Source organism: Salarias fasciatus, chromosome 23 (assembly GCF_902148845.1).
Source record: "Salarias fasciatus chromosome 23, fSalaFa1.1, whole genome shotgun sequence".
Taxonomy (NCBI): Eukaryota; Metazoa; Chordata; class Actinopteri; order Blenniiformes; family Blenniidae; genus Salarias; species Salarias fasciatus.
In genome coordinates this window covers 11,441,894-11,458,147 of record NC_043766.1, presented here as the reverse complement: position 1 = coordinate 11,458,147, position 16,254 = coordinate 11,441,894, and the positions used below count along the sequence as shown (strand labels likewise).

Genomic DNA, 16,254 nt, shown 5'->3' with positions numbered 1-16,254 from the left:
GTGGAACTACTTGTTCTTGTGGGATAGGAACAGATGAGTACATGCACCCTCTTGTATATTTGATGAGAATACAAAGTTTCCCAGACTGTGAAGTCAAAGTCCATCTGTCTGATAATGGTTGCAAAATAAATCATAATTTGTCAACAGCTGTATTGACTGCTCAGTCTATCAAACATCAGAGTAGTTTTTGATTGGCAAAACATCACAACAACCATTGATAACATATTTACAAGTTAAATGATTTATTTATTTATTTATTTTTCCATTCTTTGAAAAGCTTCTTCAGCCGGAAACACCTGCAGCTCAGGTTTGAGGAAGAGGATCCAAACATCAGCAGAATTCAAGCATCATTCATCAAACAGTGATATTCAATGATGATGGAACTCCAGAATTAAATGTACAAAAGCAGTGCATATATAAAGTTCATAAATAACCAGAAAACAAGAAACTCAGGGAAACAGACAAGTTGACCTGAGAAACTAATGCTCAGTACAACTTTCCTAGTGTGTTAATTTCAAACAGTAAATATTCTAATGATGTAAAGTCCGTACCTTGAGCAGCATGAGCCATTTATTTTGTGACAGAGACTCATGCACAGACTTTTATTGCACTATTCTCTATTGAAATACACATTGCTGAATTTTTGTGCCAGAATTACAACACTGGTAGTTGAATAAAATCCTTTTTGATCTAGAAGCGGATGGGTGTTATTGGGTTAAAGCTGCAGAACTAAATTGTTTCTGTTCTTATGCAAGCGTAACCTGCTGATCAAACACCTGACTCTCTGTTGGTTTGACTCAAACAACATCTGATGAACAGTGACCTCTGGCTTGGCTGGCCTCAGCTGAGTCTGTATAAAAGCACAGAAGGTCTAAAGTCTTAGAGAGGATGACAAACTAACAGCCAGTTGTCTGCACCGGCTGTCTTCTTCACGACCTCCTGTTCTACAGAAACAACTTGCATTTTTGGAAGTGCCTGCTCTAAATTAATAAAATGAGCATGGCAGGACTAAAAGCTGCACTGTTATTATGCTGTGGGATACTATCTGTTTCTGGAATGACAAGAGAATATTTCCTCAGGATAGAGGAAATTACATGGAATTATGCCCCGAGTGGAATGAACGTTATTCAGAATCGCACCCTGCAGGAGGATGAGTAAGTAGACACACATCATACTGTCTGGATTGTCATGTTTTCACAAAAGACAGTCACAACTCCTCTAAAAAGCAATGCATTACGACCCCACTACTTTTGGCAGTAACACAAGTAACAGAGTTACAACGAGTGAAGTTTGGGCCCTACCTTTTCGTGAAAAAGCTACTGCAGAGCTGTTGTCTCTCTTATAATGCTCACTTTTTTGGCTGTTGGTTTTGGCACTGGTAAAAAAAAAAAAAAGGTCATTTTTAAAAAAGTCACAAATGTACTCCTGTTTACTGAAGAAGGAGCACCTCTTTTATCCTGAACTGACCTGTTTTTCCTGACACCATCATGAAAGATGCCACCACAGTGCAAGAACAGATTAGAATCTTCCAGATGGACATAATAAGGGACTCTTTTTAAAAACTAGCCCTGTCCCGACACCTCACAGCAACACTTGCATTGCTATGTGCACATTAGTAAGACAGACTTCACTACTTGAAACATAGTTGTTAGTTTTTGGGAGTAACAAGAGAAGTAATAACAGTACACACAGAAGTAACTACGTAACTGTAGTAACTTATATCCAACAATTTGAACTATGCTCCATGCAGAAGATTATATTGAAAAAAATATCATCGTAATACATTTTCATTGGAATTGAAGCTTAATAATTACTTCTAAAGTACTTTCAAATCTCAAATAACTAGTAAGCCAAAATTTTAAAAAAGCAACGGATTAAATACTTGTTGTCAGTGCCTTGCTCAATGCTGAACACACACAGCCACACATACATTCAAATGAAAGTGTCCTTTTTTAAAGCGAGTTAAGATTTATACTATAGCAAACATCACAAAATAATAGAAAGCATTTTTTCTTATATTTTCCTATATCTTGGTTTGGGATCAAATTAGCTGACTAGGTGGGAACTAATTCACATGTCAACATGATAGAACTATAAAATATCACTATGTAAATGTGTGCAGAGACGCTGCAGTTTTCTTGAAGAGGGTTCCTCAGCGCATTGGGCCAGCCTACACGAAGGCTGTTTACAAGCAGTACAGTGACGCCACCTACAGCACAGTAGTGCCAAAGCCAAAATGGTTGGGCTTCTTGGGACCTCTGTTGATGGCTGAGGAGGGAGACACAGTGATAGTCCACCTGAAGAACTCAGCATTATTAAGGGCTTACAGCATCCACCCACATGGACTGAACTACAGCAAAAGCAATGAAGGTAAGAGACCAACAAACACATGCAGTATCTTTAAATTGACATTCAGGTTTAGACATGATTGTACCTAAACCCCTCAACAGGAGCCCTATACCCAGATGGCACTGGACCAGAAAAGAAGCAGGATGACGCAGTGGCTCCTGGTGCCACAGTGACCTATCAGTGGACCCTCCCTGAAAGTCACAGTCCAACCACACAGGATGGCAACTGCTTGACCAGGTTCTATCACTCCCATGTGTCAGCACCAAAGGACATTTACTCTGGACTGGTCGGGCCCCTCATCATCTGTAAGAGAGGTACTCAAACCTATTACTTTTTCTTTTTTCCAATATGGAAAGTGAATATAATACTGGAACAGGCTAGTTGGGGGATATGTTAATGACTAACTTGGTTTAGTTTCCTATTCACCACAAGGAATCATGAATCTTATCATGGTCCAGGGTGTCACCACTTCCTGTTCTTCCTGTCTCTGTTTTTGATGATGGTGCCTGTGCAGGATTGGCTGATGGAGCCAGTAGTAATGTGGAGTGCCCTCTGGCTGTAGATGGTGATGATAAAGAAAGCCTGAGTAATTCCTCACCAGCGGTGTTAAATGCTACTGAACACAAGTTCAAGACAGATGATTCAAAGCTTTTGTGTGTTCGCTTTCCAGAACTGCTGGAAGTGCGACTGGCAACACTGAAATGAAGACTCCCTCTTCCTTTGTATCTTGTCACGTTTACGAGTCACTGTAGTTTCTGTACACTTATACCATCTCTCTGGTCTCAGTGCCAGGTAGGATGCAGTACTGAAATGGTTGATCCTGTGTTTACCAGGTTTCTGCATAAAGTAGCAAAAGGTTTGCAGTTGTAGTCAATTTCTCCCCTTTTGCTTGTTGAGCTGGTTCCTGATGTTATCTTCTAAAGTACAATGGAAGCCATTCCTTGAGTGCGCTCTCGATGTCAGACAGTCGAGCTCCTAAGGTTTAAGGTCTGTGAGGATTTGTAGTGCTTTATCTGCCATAGCAAGGGTGACATGGACTGCTGTAAGTTTATCACTTCCCATTGTGGCCAATATGATGAGGAGCACCACTGGTTGAGGCAGTCGGCTGCTTTGGGAAAGGTATTGTCCAGGCGGGGATTCCCTGCTGCTGTACAGAGGGCACCAGTTCCTCTTCCGGTAGGTCAGTGTTATTCCTACGCGCTGACTTCTCACTGTGGACGAGGCATCACACTTCTTCTGCTGTGGACCGGCCATAGCTGGCACACAATAAATGAACACAATATATTTGATGGTGGTTGCTATTTTATACATGCTACTTTTGCTGTCGTGTTCTAAAATGACAAAAAAACAAAACATGTTTCGGCTTTAGCTTCATACCTTTTTTATTCATTGATATCATACCGATGCTATATAGTCTAGTCCACCATAAAAGTGTTTGTATTTCATATAGTCTGCATATACTGAGAGTAAAATAGTTCTTATCCGTCACAATTTTATTTATATCTGTGGTGAATCTTTGTTGCTGTTTCATTTAATAAGTTGAAAACACACATTTTTTTATTTCAATTAAAACAAACATTAAATTTTAAGAAAAGAAAAAAGTAAATTAAAAATTCCTAAATAATGTAAACACCACATTTTAAACTTTAGAAAAATGGTTATATGCTCATGAACTACCTATGAACAGTGTGACTGAGAAGACACATTTCAGACAGATGTCTCTAAATGAGCCTCTCGCTGCTGCAGGAACTCTGGATTTGCATGTTGACAGATCAGCAGTGTATGCACTGTTGTTCATGGTGTCGGACGAGAACTTCAGCTGGTACCTGGATGAAAACATCCAGACCTACATCACAAATCCGCTTAGAAATCTGAAGGAGGATAAAGATTTCATTGAGAGCAACAAGATGCATGGTGAGCTGGATCAACACACCTGCGCACACACACACACACACACACACACACACACACACACACACACACACACACACACACACACACGCTCAGTCTCGTATTTCTATCCTTGTGGGTACCGTCCATTGACTCCCATTCATGTCTAGCCCCTAACCCTGACCCTTACCCTAACCCTAACCCACACCACAACAAAGCCTAACCCTAAAGAAATGTTTTTGCACTTTTACTTTTTTCAGTAACAACAAAATGGTCAAGAAAACACTGTTTCTCCTACTTAGGACCGGAAAAAGGTCCCCACAAGGCACGTCATTCCACGTTTTGCTATCCTTGTGGGGACATTTGGCCCCAACAAGGATAGAAATACGAGAACACACACACACACACACACACACACACACACACACACACACACACACACACACACACACACACACACACACACACACACACACACACACACACAAAGTTATGCTGACGACACTACATGTTTTCCAGGTATAAATGGGTATCTGTATGGCAATCTTCCTGAACTGAGTACGTGTCAAGGAAACAAGATCCACTGGCATTTGATTGGTTTAGGCAATGAGGTATAGTTTCTCTTCTTTCTTACTTCCTTTCTTATTATTACTGTACAACAACTACAACAACTCATTCTAAATTCAGTCATATTGTTTATCAATAAAATGACTTCTAATTTGAAATTGGTTTGGCACTGTCTGTAAATATTAGTTGTACAATTTCTCTTTCATTACTCGTTCGTAGATGAACAAAGGCTAAAAAAACCAAAATACAGTTTGTCTAATTTCATAGATGACCTTGTTGCTATTTATTTATTTATTATTCACACAAACAACTGTCTGTTGTTGTTGTGTGTTTTTTTATTTGGTTGAATTTTGACTAGTGGACTCATTTTTCATATGTCCTATGTCTCCAGGTGGACATGCATTCAGTTCATTTCCATGGACAGATCCTGACTACTCTTAACCGCCACACAGACACAGTCAGTCTTTTTGCAGGATCCACCTCTACAAGTGAAATGGTCGCTGATAACGTTGGACACTGGCTGCTGACATGCACCGTAAATGACCATCTGAGCGGTGAGAACAAATGAAGCCGATCCCTCCAACAATGACGCTTGATTCAATAGACAAATGGATCAACCACAGTCACCAATAATCATATTCTGTTCTTGTAAAGCTGGGATGCAGGCTTTATTTGAGATCAAAAAGTGTTTCCCCAATGTCCACAAGCCACGGCCTCATGGCGAGCTCAGACAGTACTTCATTGCAGCTGAGGAGGAAGTCTGGGACTACGCTCCCACAGTGCCAACTGATAGGTTAGTTATCCTGCACTCAAAATTTCACAGGAAAATAGCATATCTTACTGAAGAGAAACATCACATGTCTATTTCGTTGTGTAGTTTTATATTTTGTTTGTTGTGTTTTTTGTTTTTTGTAAGTAGTGAGGCTGACAAGTTTGTGAAGAGAGGTCCAAACCGCATTGGAAGCCGATATAAGAAGGTTCGATATGTGGAGTACATTGATGATACCTTCACAACGAAGAAGCCACGCAGCCCAGAGGAGGAGCACTTAGGAATTCTGGGTAATGCAACAAACAAACTGTAGAAACAAGAAAAAAAAAACAAAAAACAGCAACTTGAGTTTGGCAAGTGTCATGTAGATAAGCGATAGCATTTGAACAAAGACCTGGTTGCTATTGATCACAACCCCCTCCCCCTCCAAAAAAAAAAATTAAAAATAAATAAAATAAATAAAGAAATAAATAAAGAAAATAAACTGTCTCTCAGCATATGAGTACAAAACCTTACTGCAAAGCGTTTTAAGGGAGTTTTTGCCCTTTGCTTTTCTCCATTGTACCGGTCTATCAACCTTGAATGTAGCTTATATTTGCAGGACCTGGTTCAGAGAACTTTTTTTAGAGGAAGGGAGCATTTCTGATACCAAGATTTAACCTTGATTAGCATTAACTTTAACATTATCTGATAATTAAAACACTGAGTTAAAATATTGAAATTTAATTGTTCATTTAGTGAATTCGCTTCCTAATCTTGGATTTATTAGCCAACTGAAAGGCATGAAATGTCTAGTCATACATTTACTGTTCTCGTGTTTCAGGTATTAAGAGGCTTCTTTGGTGGTTTTCACCAACTGGTTTGCTTTGATACGAAGTCAAACATCCTCCTTGTGCCCATCTCTCATGGACTTATAAGACTGTAAATTATTTTACCAAAGGCAATGACATAATTACAACACTGATGATCTGGTTGGCTTCACGTCCTGCTGCCCACAGTCACCCATCTTTGGGATTTAAAAAAGAATTAAAAAAAGGTCTATGTATTGCTAAGTAAATAGTATGAGGAGTAAACGTAAGTATTTCAAACAGGCTTTAAACTAGACATGGGTTATTTTGCTTGAATTCAGCTTTCGATTTGTTGATGTTCGAAACTGTTTATCATAATACTACAATTTCATTATTTTCTAATGTCAGATGGTTTATCACTATTTAGGTCCTGTCCTGCGAGCTCAGGAAAAAGATACCATCAGGGTTGTGTTTAAGAACAAAGCCAGTCAGCCGTACACAATACAACCACACGGAGTCCAGTACGAAATAGACCAGGATGGGACACTCTATCACAATGAACTGGAAGGTAATACACACATCGCCATATATTCAGACCTACATTTTCTGTTGTTCTTTGTAAATGTATTTATTTTCTATTGTACTGTTTTCTTCTTCCCCACTCCCAGAGTCATATACAGCAAAAAAGCTGCGAGAACTTAAGAAAGAGACAAGTGAGTTCAGGTTTAAATTATAGTAATAGTTATAATGATGATATTACTGATAACATGAATTATTCTGTGTGTGTGTGTGTGTGTGTGTGTGTGTGTGTGTGTGTGTGTGTGTGTGTGTGTGTGTGTGTGTGTGTGTGTGTGTGTGTGTGTGTGTGTGTGTGTGTGTGGCATTAGGAGTGGTCACTCCTCCTCCAGCAGCTCTTGTCAAACCTGGGATGGTGCATACGTATGAGTGGATGGTTCCCGTGGGTGCTGGGCCTGTAGCGGGGGAGGCCGACTGTCTGACTCATCTTTACTACTCTGCCGTGGACGCTGTTAAAGATACCAACTCTGGACTGGTCGGGCCACTTCTTATCTGTCGGCCTGGATCGCTTAAGAAAGGAGTGCAGGTTGGAGAAGAGAGTAACTGAACAGACATGTTAACCTCAGTGTGATGGAGTATTTTTTGATAAGTGCATGAGCAGCTTATTCATTTGATGTAGTCAGCCTTGTGGTGTATTTATGTGTGCTCTAAAATCTGATTTGCATCAAGTTTGCATACTTTGTCTATTTCAATTTTGACCCTGAGATCGGGAACTACTATCCATTGCAAACTCTGACATCACACAGAAATATAAAGTCCGTTTTATTCATAAAACTAACTTCCACATGACATTTCCTTTTCTCTCTTTTCTCCTTGTGTAGAAAAACTATAATAAAGAATTTCACCTTATGGCCACAGTGTTTGATGAGAATCTAAGCTGGTATCTGGATGACAACATTCGGGCTTATGCCACAGATCCCAACACAGTCGACAAGGATGATGAGGATGGCTTCCAAAATAGCAACAAAATGTATGGTAGGTGGATAAAGACTCATTTCCAACTTTCATGACATAACTGTTTATTACATGCTTTTTGCCATTATTTGCCATTCTGGATTGGACAAGCAGTGGACAAAAGCTATTTAAGTTAAATCCATATGTCATTATGGTCAAATTATTCTTTTTTTTTTTTGTTTTTGTTTTGTTTTTTGTCTTGCAGAGATTTCTGTTGTCCTCTAAACGTATGCCACAATAAGTTTGCTAAATTTCTGTTGCTCTCTTTTAGCCATCAATGGGTTTGTATATGGAAACCTCCCAGTGCCGACCATGTGTAAGGGTGATAAAGTGACGTGGCACCTGTCTGGACTGGGATCAGAAAAGGACATTCACAGTCTTTACTTCCAGGGCAACCGCTTCCTCTACCAACAGAATAGACGAGACAGCATTGCCGTTTTCCCTCACATTTCTCACACCGTCACTATGGAGCCAGATAGCATGGGTACGCATCTATTTCTCACACTCTATCCCACTTTTTCAAATGAGGGGAACTTTTTGAGACCTGAAAACACTTTTTTATTATCCAGAAGTTGCATAAGGCCATTAAAACAGACTGGGTACAAAAAAATAATAGTTACAATGGAGAAAATACAGACATCATACAAGCTGAAAAATTAAACACAATAAACAAAAGCAAAAAAAACAAAACAAAAAAAACAACAACAAGCATTTCATACTCTTAAGAAATGTTTGGTTCAGTTTTTTCTCAGTAGTGGAAAAAAAAATCTGACTTTACATGGAAGTGGGGTAAAGTTAATTTGTTCATGTTTGCCATTTGCTCTTCAATTATATTTAAAAAGAAAACGTTTTGAATAGCAATATAAAGACTTGGCTGTTTTCCCTAAATTACTAAAACAGTATTCAGTTCATCTCCACTCTCTTTTTTTCCACAACAAATAGTCTCCATGTGAGCCACTCTCAAGAGGTAAAGAGTAAAGAGAGAAACTCCTTCACAGAAACCTCAGGCCCAGACTCACCTTGATTGTCATTCAACCATTTATGGTTTGAAAAATCGTTTGGCTTTCCTCTGTAAAAGTGCTGCGAGATTATTTGTATTTGAACCAATAGGAATAAAATTTAAATTAATGTAGTGGAGGATTTAAAAGACAAAGCTTCCAAAGGTTTCAGAGTTAGAGAATTCAAAAAAGGTTTCCCACATTTCCAAGTGCAGAAGAAAAAAAAAATAACAAAAGAAATACATTTTGTATATTTTACACCTAATAACATGGAGAGACAACTTAAGCTGAAAACTTTCAACTATCACCTGATCCTCCACTTCCACCTCTGTGAATACAATAAATTGCCTCTCTTAGACCACCAGCTATTCATTTGTAGCATGAAGTGAAAAAAACCTTTTTTTCCTATTTCTTTTTAAAAACACTTTTTTTTTAAATCAAGATTAATATGTATTCAGGGCAGGCATGTTCTGGCCACTAAGTGCTACATGTGATGTTTGTTTCAGGCCTGTTTGAAGTAGCGTCTGCGACTGTAAATGATTATCATCGTGGGATGCGAGCCAACTACAGTGTGACAAAGTGTAGCTTGCTTCAGCGTCAGGGTGAAGTAATGCTCCATTCAAAAACCTACTACATCGCTGCCATGGAAGTGGATTGGGACTACTCTCCAAATCGTACCTGGGAAGGAGAGATGTTTCGCGGTCAGGAGAGGTATCGCATGCATGTCTAACATAACTACAAGCACAATAAACCAACAGCAAATATTGAGTACTTGTCTAAAATTCTTACTTTAATATTTCACAGTAGTCTGACATGTATATAATGTAGTATAATGACTGAAAATCAGTCCTTGTCACCCCATTTTGTACGAAGCTCAAAATATCTCAAACTTCATTATGTTGTGGAGTGCACTTGTGATCACATGACAGTCAATATGGAGCCATAGAATCTCACCATGTTTTATTTGCAATCCTCCCCAAAATGTCCATAGTTTCCACCTGCTTGAAAAAAACAGTTGCTGAAAGCTAAAGCTGTCATCGGGTTGTTCCTGTAAATAAAACACATTTGTGATCCTCTCCTCTTACAGCCCTGCCCATGAATTTCTGGACCAGCAGGGCGGATTCATTGGCTCTCGTTATAAGAAAGTGGTCTACCGGCAATTCACTAACAGCAAGTTCACCGAACAGGTGGCTGTAACGCCGGATGTGGAACACCTTGGCATTATGGGTAAGGCTTGAAGCTGATACAGTCAGTTAATTGATCACGTTTAATATTTCTTCACAGCTAAAATGATAACATTGCCCTTCCCTTCAGGTCCAATGATTCATGCTAACGTGGGAGACAAAGTTAACATAGTTTTCAAGAATATGGCGGAAACACGAGCCTACTCTATCCACGCCCATGGGGTCAAGACAGACAAACCTGAAGTCCATAAAACCAACCCAGGTAATGGAAATCCTAAAAAGATCCTAAATGAATAAGAGATCCTCAAAATGATTATCTTCCATAATTTAATTGGTGAGAAAAAAAACAAACAAACATATTTGTCAGATCTCAGCTCAGTATCATTAATTTATCATGAATCGATGCTCCAAACCTTGAAAAAACCCAGAATTTGTGTTGCAGGTGAAACCCACACTTATACATGGTACGTCAACAAAAATACAGGACCAACTGCAGAGCAGGAGGAATGTTCAGTGTCAGCCTACTACTCTACGGTTGATACAATAAAGGTATGCAATTGCAAAGTCAAGCACTGAAAGTGTTTGTGACTCAAGTGGAAAAGATGGTCGCCTTCTCAACACAGCGTTAAGGGTTTGATGGTCGTCTCCGCCTGTGTGTTATCTTTAAGTGTCCTTCTCATGAGGCTGAATGGTGCGTATGTCCCTTTACATGGCACCTGTGTAAATGTGTGTGTGAGTAGGTGATTGTGACTGACTGTAAAGCAGGAAAACATGAGGACCATTCACAGAAACAATGTCCTCTTGTATTTCAGGACATGTACAGTGGGCTGATTGGTCCTTTGGTTATCTGCCGCCGGAGCTGGGCTAGGTAAGCACTTCTGCCTTAAGTAACAAATAGCCATCTATTCACACAAGCAAATTACATATTCTATGTATTTTTATTCTGCTCTTCACAAAAAGTAAGAATTGTTTAAAAAAATGCCACTTCCAGGAGCTTTGGGCTGAAGAAAGAAATCGAGGAGTTTGCACTTCTTTTCCTGGTTTTTGATGAAAACGAAAGCTGGTAAGCTAAGCAATGACTGATTAAGAGTGCAAGTTTGCCAATCATAGTTCATAATGCCAAGGACGTGCATCTGCAATAGAGACTGGGAGCTTGACCGGAGGGTTTGATAACTTGGGTGATTCCTTCCTTTGCCAGTGACCGGCTTTCCGTGCCCTGAATGCTCCCCCTAACTGTGGTCACACCATGGACATACACATACTCATTTCTTATTACAGTTCTTTTCTTTGCACAAACAGAAACTCCCCCCGCCCCCAGCCCCCATCCCACCCAGCACCACCAGCCATCCCAACCCCCCACAAAATGTCATATTGTTACTGTTGCTGTTGTTATTTGTTGTATTTAGCTCCTTTCCCCCTTGTATTTGTTTTAGCTAAATGTGCAATAATGTTGGAAAGAAAAAAGACGATGCTGCAAATTATTGTTTCAGGTATCTCGATGAAAACATCAGGACACACATCAGAAACCCTCCTGCAAACTTGAAGAACGATGAAAATTTCAAAGAGAGCAACAAGATGCATGGTGGGATAAGCAAACGCAACATTCATCATCGTCAATAAGCGACATCATAATTGATATGATGTTGCTTATTGACCTTTCAACACATTTGTTTTGGGGACTTTGTGTTTGTGTGCAGCAATCAATGGTTTTGTGTATGGAAACGTAAACGGTTTGAACATGGAGGTGGGTGACAAGGTCTACTGGTATCTGATGGGGATGGGGAATGACGTTGACATACACGGTGTACACTGGCACGGCCACAGTGTGGAATATAAGGTATGAAAACGTGCAAAAACATGTTGGAAATGTCACTCCCACTTGATGACACAATATACAGATTCACTGCACTACATATTGTTATTTTCTCTGCAGCTTGGTGGAGGTCCTCATCGCACTGACGTGTATGAGCTGTTTCCTGCCACCTTCCAGGTAAAAACAGACCAGCGTCATTGTGATACATGTTTTAACAGCAGCAGCAACAACAATAACAACAACAATAATAATGAAATACCTTTGTTTGAACTTACCTGCAGTGAAAAAGAAGATTATTTGCTGAATTAAAAAAAAAATTTAACAGCAATAAAATGACTAAATGTAACAGGATTGAAAGTCAGCCAGTGTGGGTGTTTTGTGTTTTTCTCCTGTGCAGACGGTGAAGATGCGCCCCCAGTTCGCTGGTACATGGCTGCTCCACTGCCATGTCATTGATCACATCAAAGCTGGCATGGAGGCGTTGTACACTGTGAAAGAGAAACGTGAGGAGACAAACTCAACAGAGAGGCTGACAATAAGGGACATATGAGAATATATACACTAATCTTTCTTTTCCTTCTTCTTCTTCTCTTTAACAGCCAAGAAGGGAGGAATCTTTGGGTGAACTATGGAGAAAAATGGAAGGGAAAAAAAAAAATATTTAGTTAAATGATGATTTCAGTAGCTGACTTATTGATTATCTATGTTTATAATGAGCTTGCATGTCAAATGAATGAACAATTGAAAACTGCTGAATAAAAATGTATGATCTCAAAATCTTTCAGATTTATACATTTCTGTGAGTGTGACTGTTATTTTTTATTTATTTATTTATTTATTTATTTATTTATTTAGTATCAACCCAGTGATGAACTGGAAGCTTATTCAGAGAACAAAACTGCTCCTAATTCGAAACTAGAAAGCAAACTTGAAGGATAAATAGATGCATCTTGAGTGGAAATGCTTTATGAGCATGAACCACCACTAGGTGGCAATGCTACCTTCTGACAGTCGTTTCACATTTTTACAAATGTAACAGATCAACTGAAACAGCTCTACTGTGTCTTTTTCTGGTTTTTCTGTTCTGATTTTACTACCCATGGACATCTACACAGTAGGGATGCACCTGCACAACAAGGCAAGGCAACACAAGACTGTAAGAAAGCTGAATGAGTTTAAATGTAAATCATGTTGAAAAAACAGATATGCAGGCAGCTTGAGGGCAAAGGACTTGTGGTTTCACAGAAGTGGTAGTTGCTCTTCTCTCCCAGCTGTGGTCACTGTGAACCTGGCTGTTTAACAAGTCAGACATCCATGATGCTCCCATTCACGGTGGATTCAAGATGACGCAAACCTTTGAGCTTCACTGTTTGCCGTAGAGGGACCACTCTTTGAAAGAGTTCATGAGGAAGTGGACCACTACAGTAACCACTTCACTCAACTCATCTTCTTGTTATTAAACAGAAACCTGCAGCATTTGTGAATTGTCTGGGTGACTTCTGAACTCCTCAAAAAAAACCACATGACCATTCTGTTTATGATTGGGCAAACAAATCTGCAGCCCAAAAGAAAAAAAGAGGAAGAAAAGAACTTCAAATAATGTGAAAATATGAAGCGCAAAGCGACAGGCTTGCACAGGGTCACTTTATTATGATTTTGCCCTTTCACCATTCAAAGGATCAGTTAATCGAGAAGATTACGGTACCTTAAACAGCCAATCAAAACACCACCGGCAAATTTGATGAGCATGCTCAATCTCAAAACGCATTCTGCAGTGAGTGTCTACGTCTCAGCGGCCACCAGCTGCCCCCGATTAGCCAGCTGGAAATGGAATTTAAAAGATTCATACCATGAAATGTGGCCAATAATGCCAACTCTGATCTAAACCTGCACAGAATGTCAATGCTGGCAACAACTTTGCCACATTAAAACTTTATGTGACACACACTCCTGTTCCAAAATATGGAGGCTTTACATCAAAACTGCTGTTTGCATTAGAGGCTGAATTCCACAAAGCTGAACACCAGAGCCAAATTAAGCAGCTACAGTTGAAATGAAAACAGCAAGAAAAAAGTCACTAAAACACCTCTGAATTTCAATGCTAGAACAGAATGAAACAATTAAAAAAAAATAATCAGGAAGTCAATATGATATAATATAGTGCTGGACAATATGGACAATACTGGCCATCCTCAGTACATCACCACATAGAAGAGCTCACAGTAGCTGATCTCAGCTGACAAGGCACAAAATGCAGCACGTTTTCTCAACAAGTCATCAGTCAATAACAAGGCTAATAGAAACACACAAATCACAAGTACACTATATCTATCTATCTATCTATCTATCTATCAATGATTATGTAATAGGAAATATTTTTATGTACAGTATTTATCCATTTATTTATTACCTCTTTCTACTGTTAGTCTGTTTCATCAATGTTTTGAACACGTTTTGATGTTTTTGCTCAACATAAAACGCAAAAACTAGAAAGTCATCTGAAACACAAGGTAGTTTAAAGCCTGACTACATTTCTGTTGAAAACCCGCTTATTTAACGTAAAGTTAAATGTAAAAAGAAAGAAGGAAAGAAAGAAAGAAAGAAAGAAAGAAAGAAAGAAAGAAGTACTTGCTAGACCAAACTGATTCATGAAGCACACTGAAGCTTTCATCACAAACACTTTTTCTGAGCAGATTGAGACACACAGATACTAAATTATGTTCATTTTCCCCTTATTACTATGCATATGTTGCCTGCCACTCATCATATTTTAAAATGTATCAGTGGCTATAATTCACTCACTCATCACTGTACTCTGTATGCCAAGGCAGGATGGTTGTCTTTCTCTGCTTGTGGGCTTCTCCAGCTTCATAGTATATAAAGCAATTATTGGGCTTTTCCCATCATACCTCTGCATATACCTCAGTTTAAGATGAAACCCAAATTACATTTCGTGCTCTCTGAATTTTTTTTTCTGCCTTTATCCTCAGAACAGGGACTGAATTTAGGAAGAGGGTATTACAGTAATGTATTCTGCTCCCTGTGCCTGGATCACTCATCAAAAATCACAAGAATTACATTAATTTATCAACATAAATTATTTGAAAACTTGAGTCACATAGTTTTTAATTACCAACTGTGGAAGGTGTAGGTAGATGTTGGGTTGTATGGCTGTCATCCTGCATATTCAGTGGTGTATTTTAGTGTGTTTTGTCTGCTATATCGGGACTCTTTCACTCCTCCACTTTCCTGTTATCGCCTTCTCCACTCCATCCAGTCCTCTTCTTCCCCTCACACTCCCTTATCCCTCACCGGACTGTGTAATATAACCATCCACAGGACTCTCAGACTTTCTCTTTTTGTTTGTTTATTTATGATTTCTTCTCTATGAGTCTCTGTCGATCATCCTTTGCTTTTGACAGCATTTTGGCCAAGGCTGTGCTTTTAAAAGAGTTCACTTGAACTCAAGAACCTGTCTGGAAAAAGGTAAAATATAAATTAAAAAAATCCCTAAATCTGTAAGTACTTTTTCCACATTTGTGGTAAATAAAAAATAATAATCCTTGCAAAATTTGAAATCATGCAGTGCCATAATATTTTGAGTGCATAGGAGTTTTCACATTGTCAAATATTCCAGAATATTTTCGACTGTGAGTCCCTGAATCAGGGCTGGGTCTACGCAGGGGCAATAGGGGGCCTGGCCCCCTCAAGTAAATGTTGTGCCCCCTCAAACTAAATTCCCCAAAATATATTAGCACGAGCATGCACTGCACCATCCTCGCTCCGACGCTACATGCGGACCCCCCCCCCCCCCCCCTCCCCGCCCTCCCTGAGACGAATGTCTGGCAACAGGTCTGCCCTCAATTGTGAAATTATATCTGTAATGAAATTATTTCCCTCAACACCTGATTGTAGTTAGCATGTTTTGAGACAGTACTCCACATATGTGCAATATTATAATCTGCTCACCACATGTGCGCTCTATCAGGAGAGTGATATGGTTTTATGAATGGGTCACCAACACTTGGTCTCAAAGTGTGATGATAAATGTCTTTTGACCAAAAAAATTTTTTCTGTTTGATGAAGTTTTGAAGTATCATTTGCACATCTAAGATTTAAACAAATTGTAGTGCTGAAAAATGATTGACCTCAGAATGTTAAAATATCGATATTTTATAAAGTCTTGCTAAGAAGCCTCACAGTGGTGTAACAGCCTCAGAATAACAACATCCCTTGTTCAGTTCAGGACATAAATGTGGAGCTTATTCTTCCTGGACTTGTGTGAGTCTTCTCATGTGTAAGTCATTACATTGTCACAGCTTCAAATGTGTTTATTGATTATTTTGTACTGGATGGACATGCTGAG

At 39.2% G+C, this 16,254-nt stretch overlaps 1 protein-coding gene across 1 annotated transcript; it reads left to right on the top strand.

Moving 5' to 3' along the window:
* The first annotated feature begins 869 nt into the window (after positions 1-869).
* On the top strand, positions 870-12,560 carry cp (ceruloplasmin). Its single transcript, XM_030083483.1, has 24 exons — positions 870-1,154; positions 2,123-2,370; positions 2,451-2,663; positions 4,096-4,263; positions 4,759-4,850; positions 5,198-5,360; positions 5,461-5,599; positions 5,726-5,865; positions 6,791-6,931; positions 7,032-7,076; positions 7,251-7,465; positions 7,761-7,914; positions 8,165-8,377; positions 9,398-9,602; positions 9,979-10,118; positions 10,206-10,337; positions 10,518-10,624; positions 10,888-10,943; positions 11,067-11,138; positions 11,566-11,657; positions 11,773-11,912; positions 12,009-12,065; positions 12,286-12,391; positions 12,488-12,560. Exons 1-24 carry the CDS (start codon positions 994-996, stop codon positions 12,511-12,513), a joined length of 3,225 nt encoding a protein of 1,074 aa, XP_029939343.1. The 5' UTR covers positions 870-993; the 3' UTR covers positions 12,514-12,560.
* Positions 12,561-16,254: the final 3,694 nt, after the last annotated feature.

Coding starts and splice junctions, on each gene's coding strand:
- cp (XM_030083483.1), top strand. CDS start 994: ATGAGCATGGCAGGACTAAAAGCTGCACTGTTATTATGCTGTGGGATA. Junction 9,603..9,978: donor ATGTTTCGCGGTCAGGAGAG/GTATCGCATGCA, acceptor CTCCTCTTACAG/CCCTGCCCATGAATTTCTGG. Junction 10,119..10,205: donor GGAACACCTTGGCATTATGG/GTAAGGCTTGAA, acceptor CCTTCCCTTCAG/GTCCAATGATTCATGCTAAC.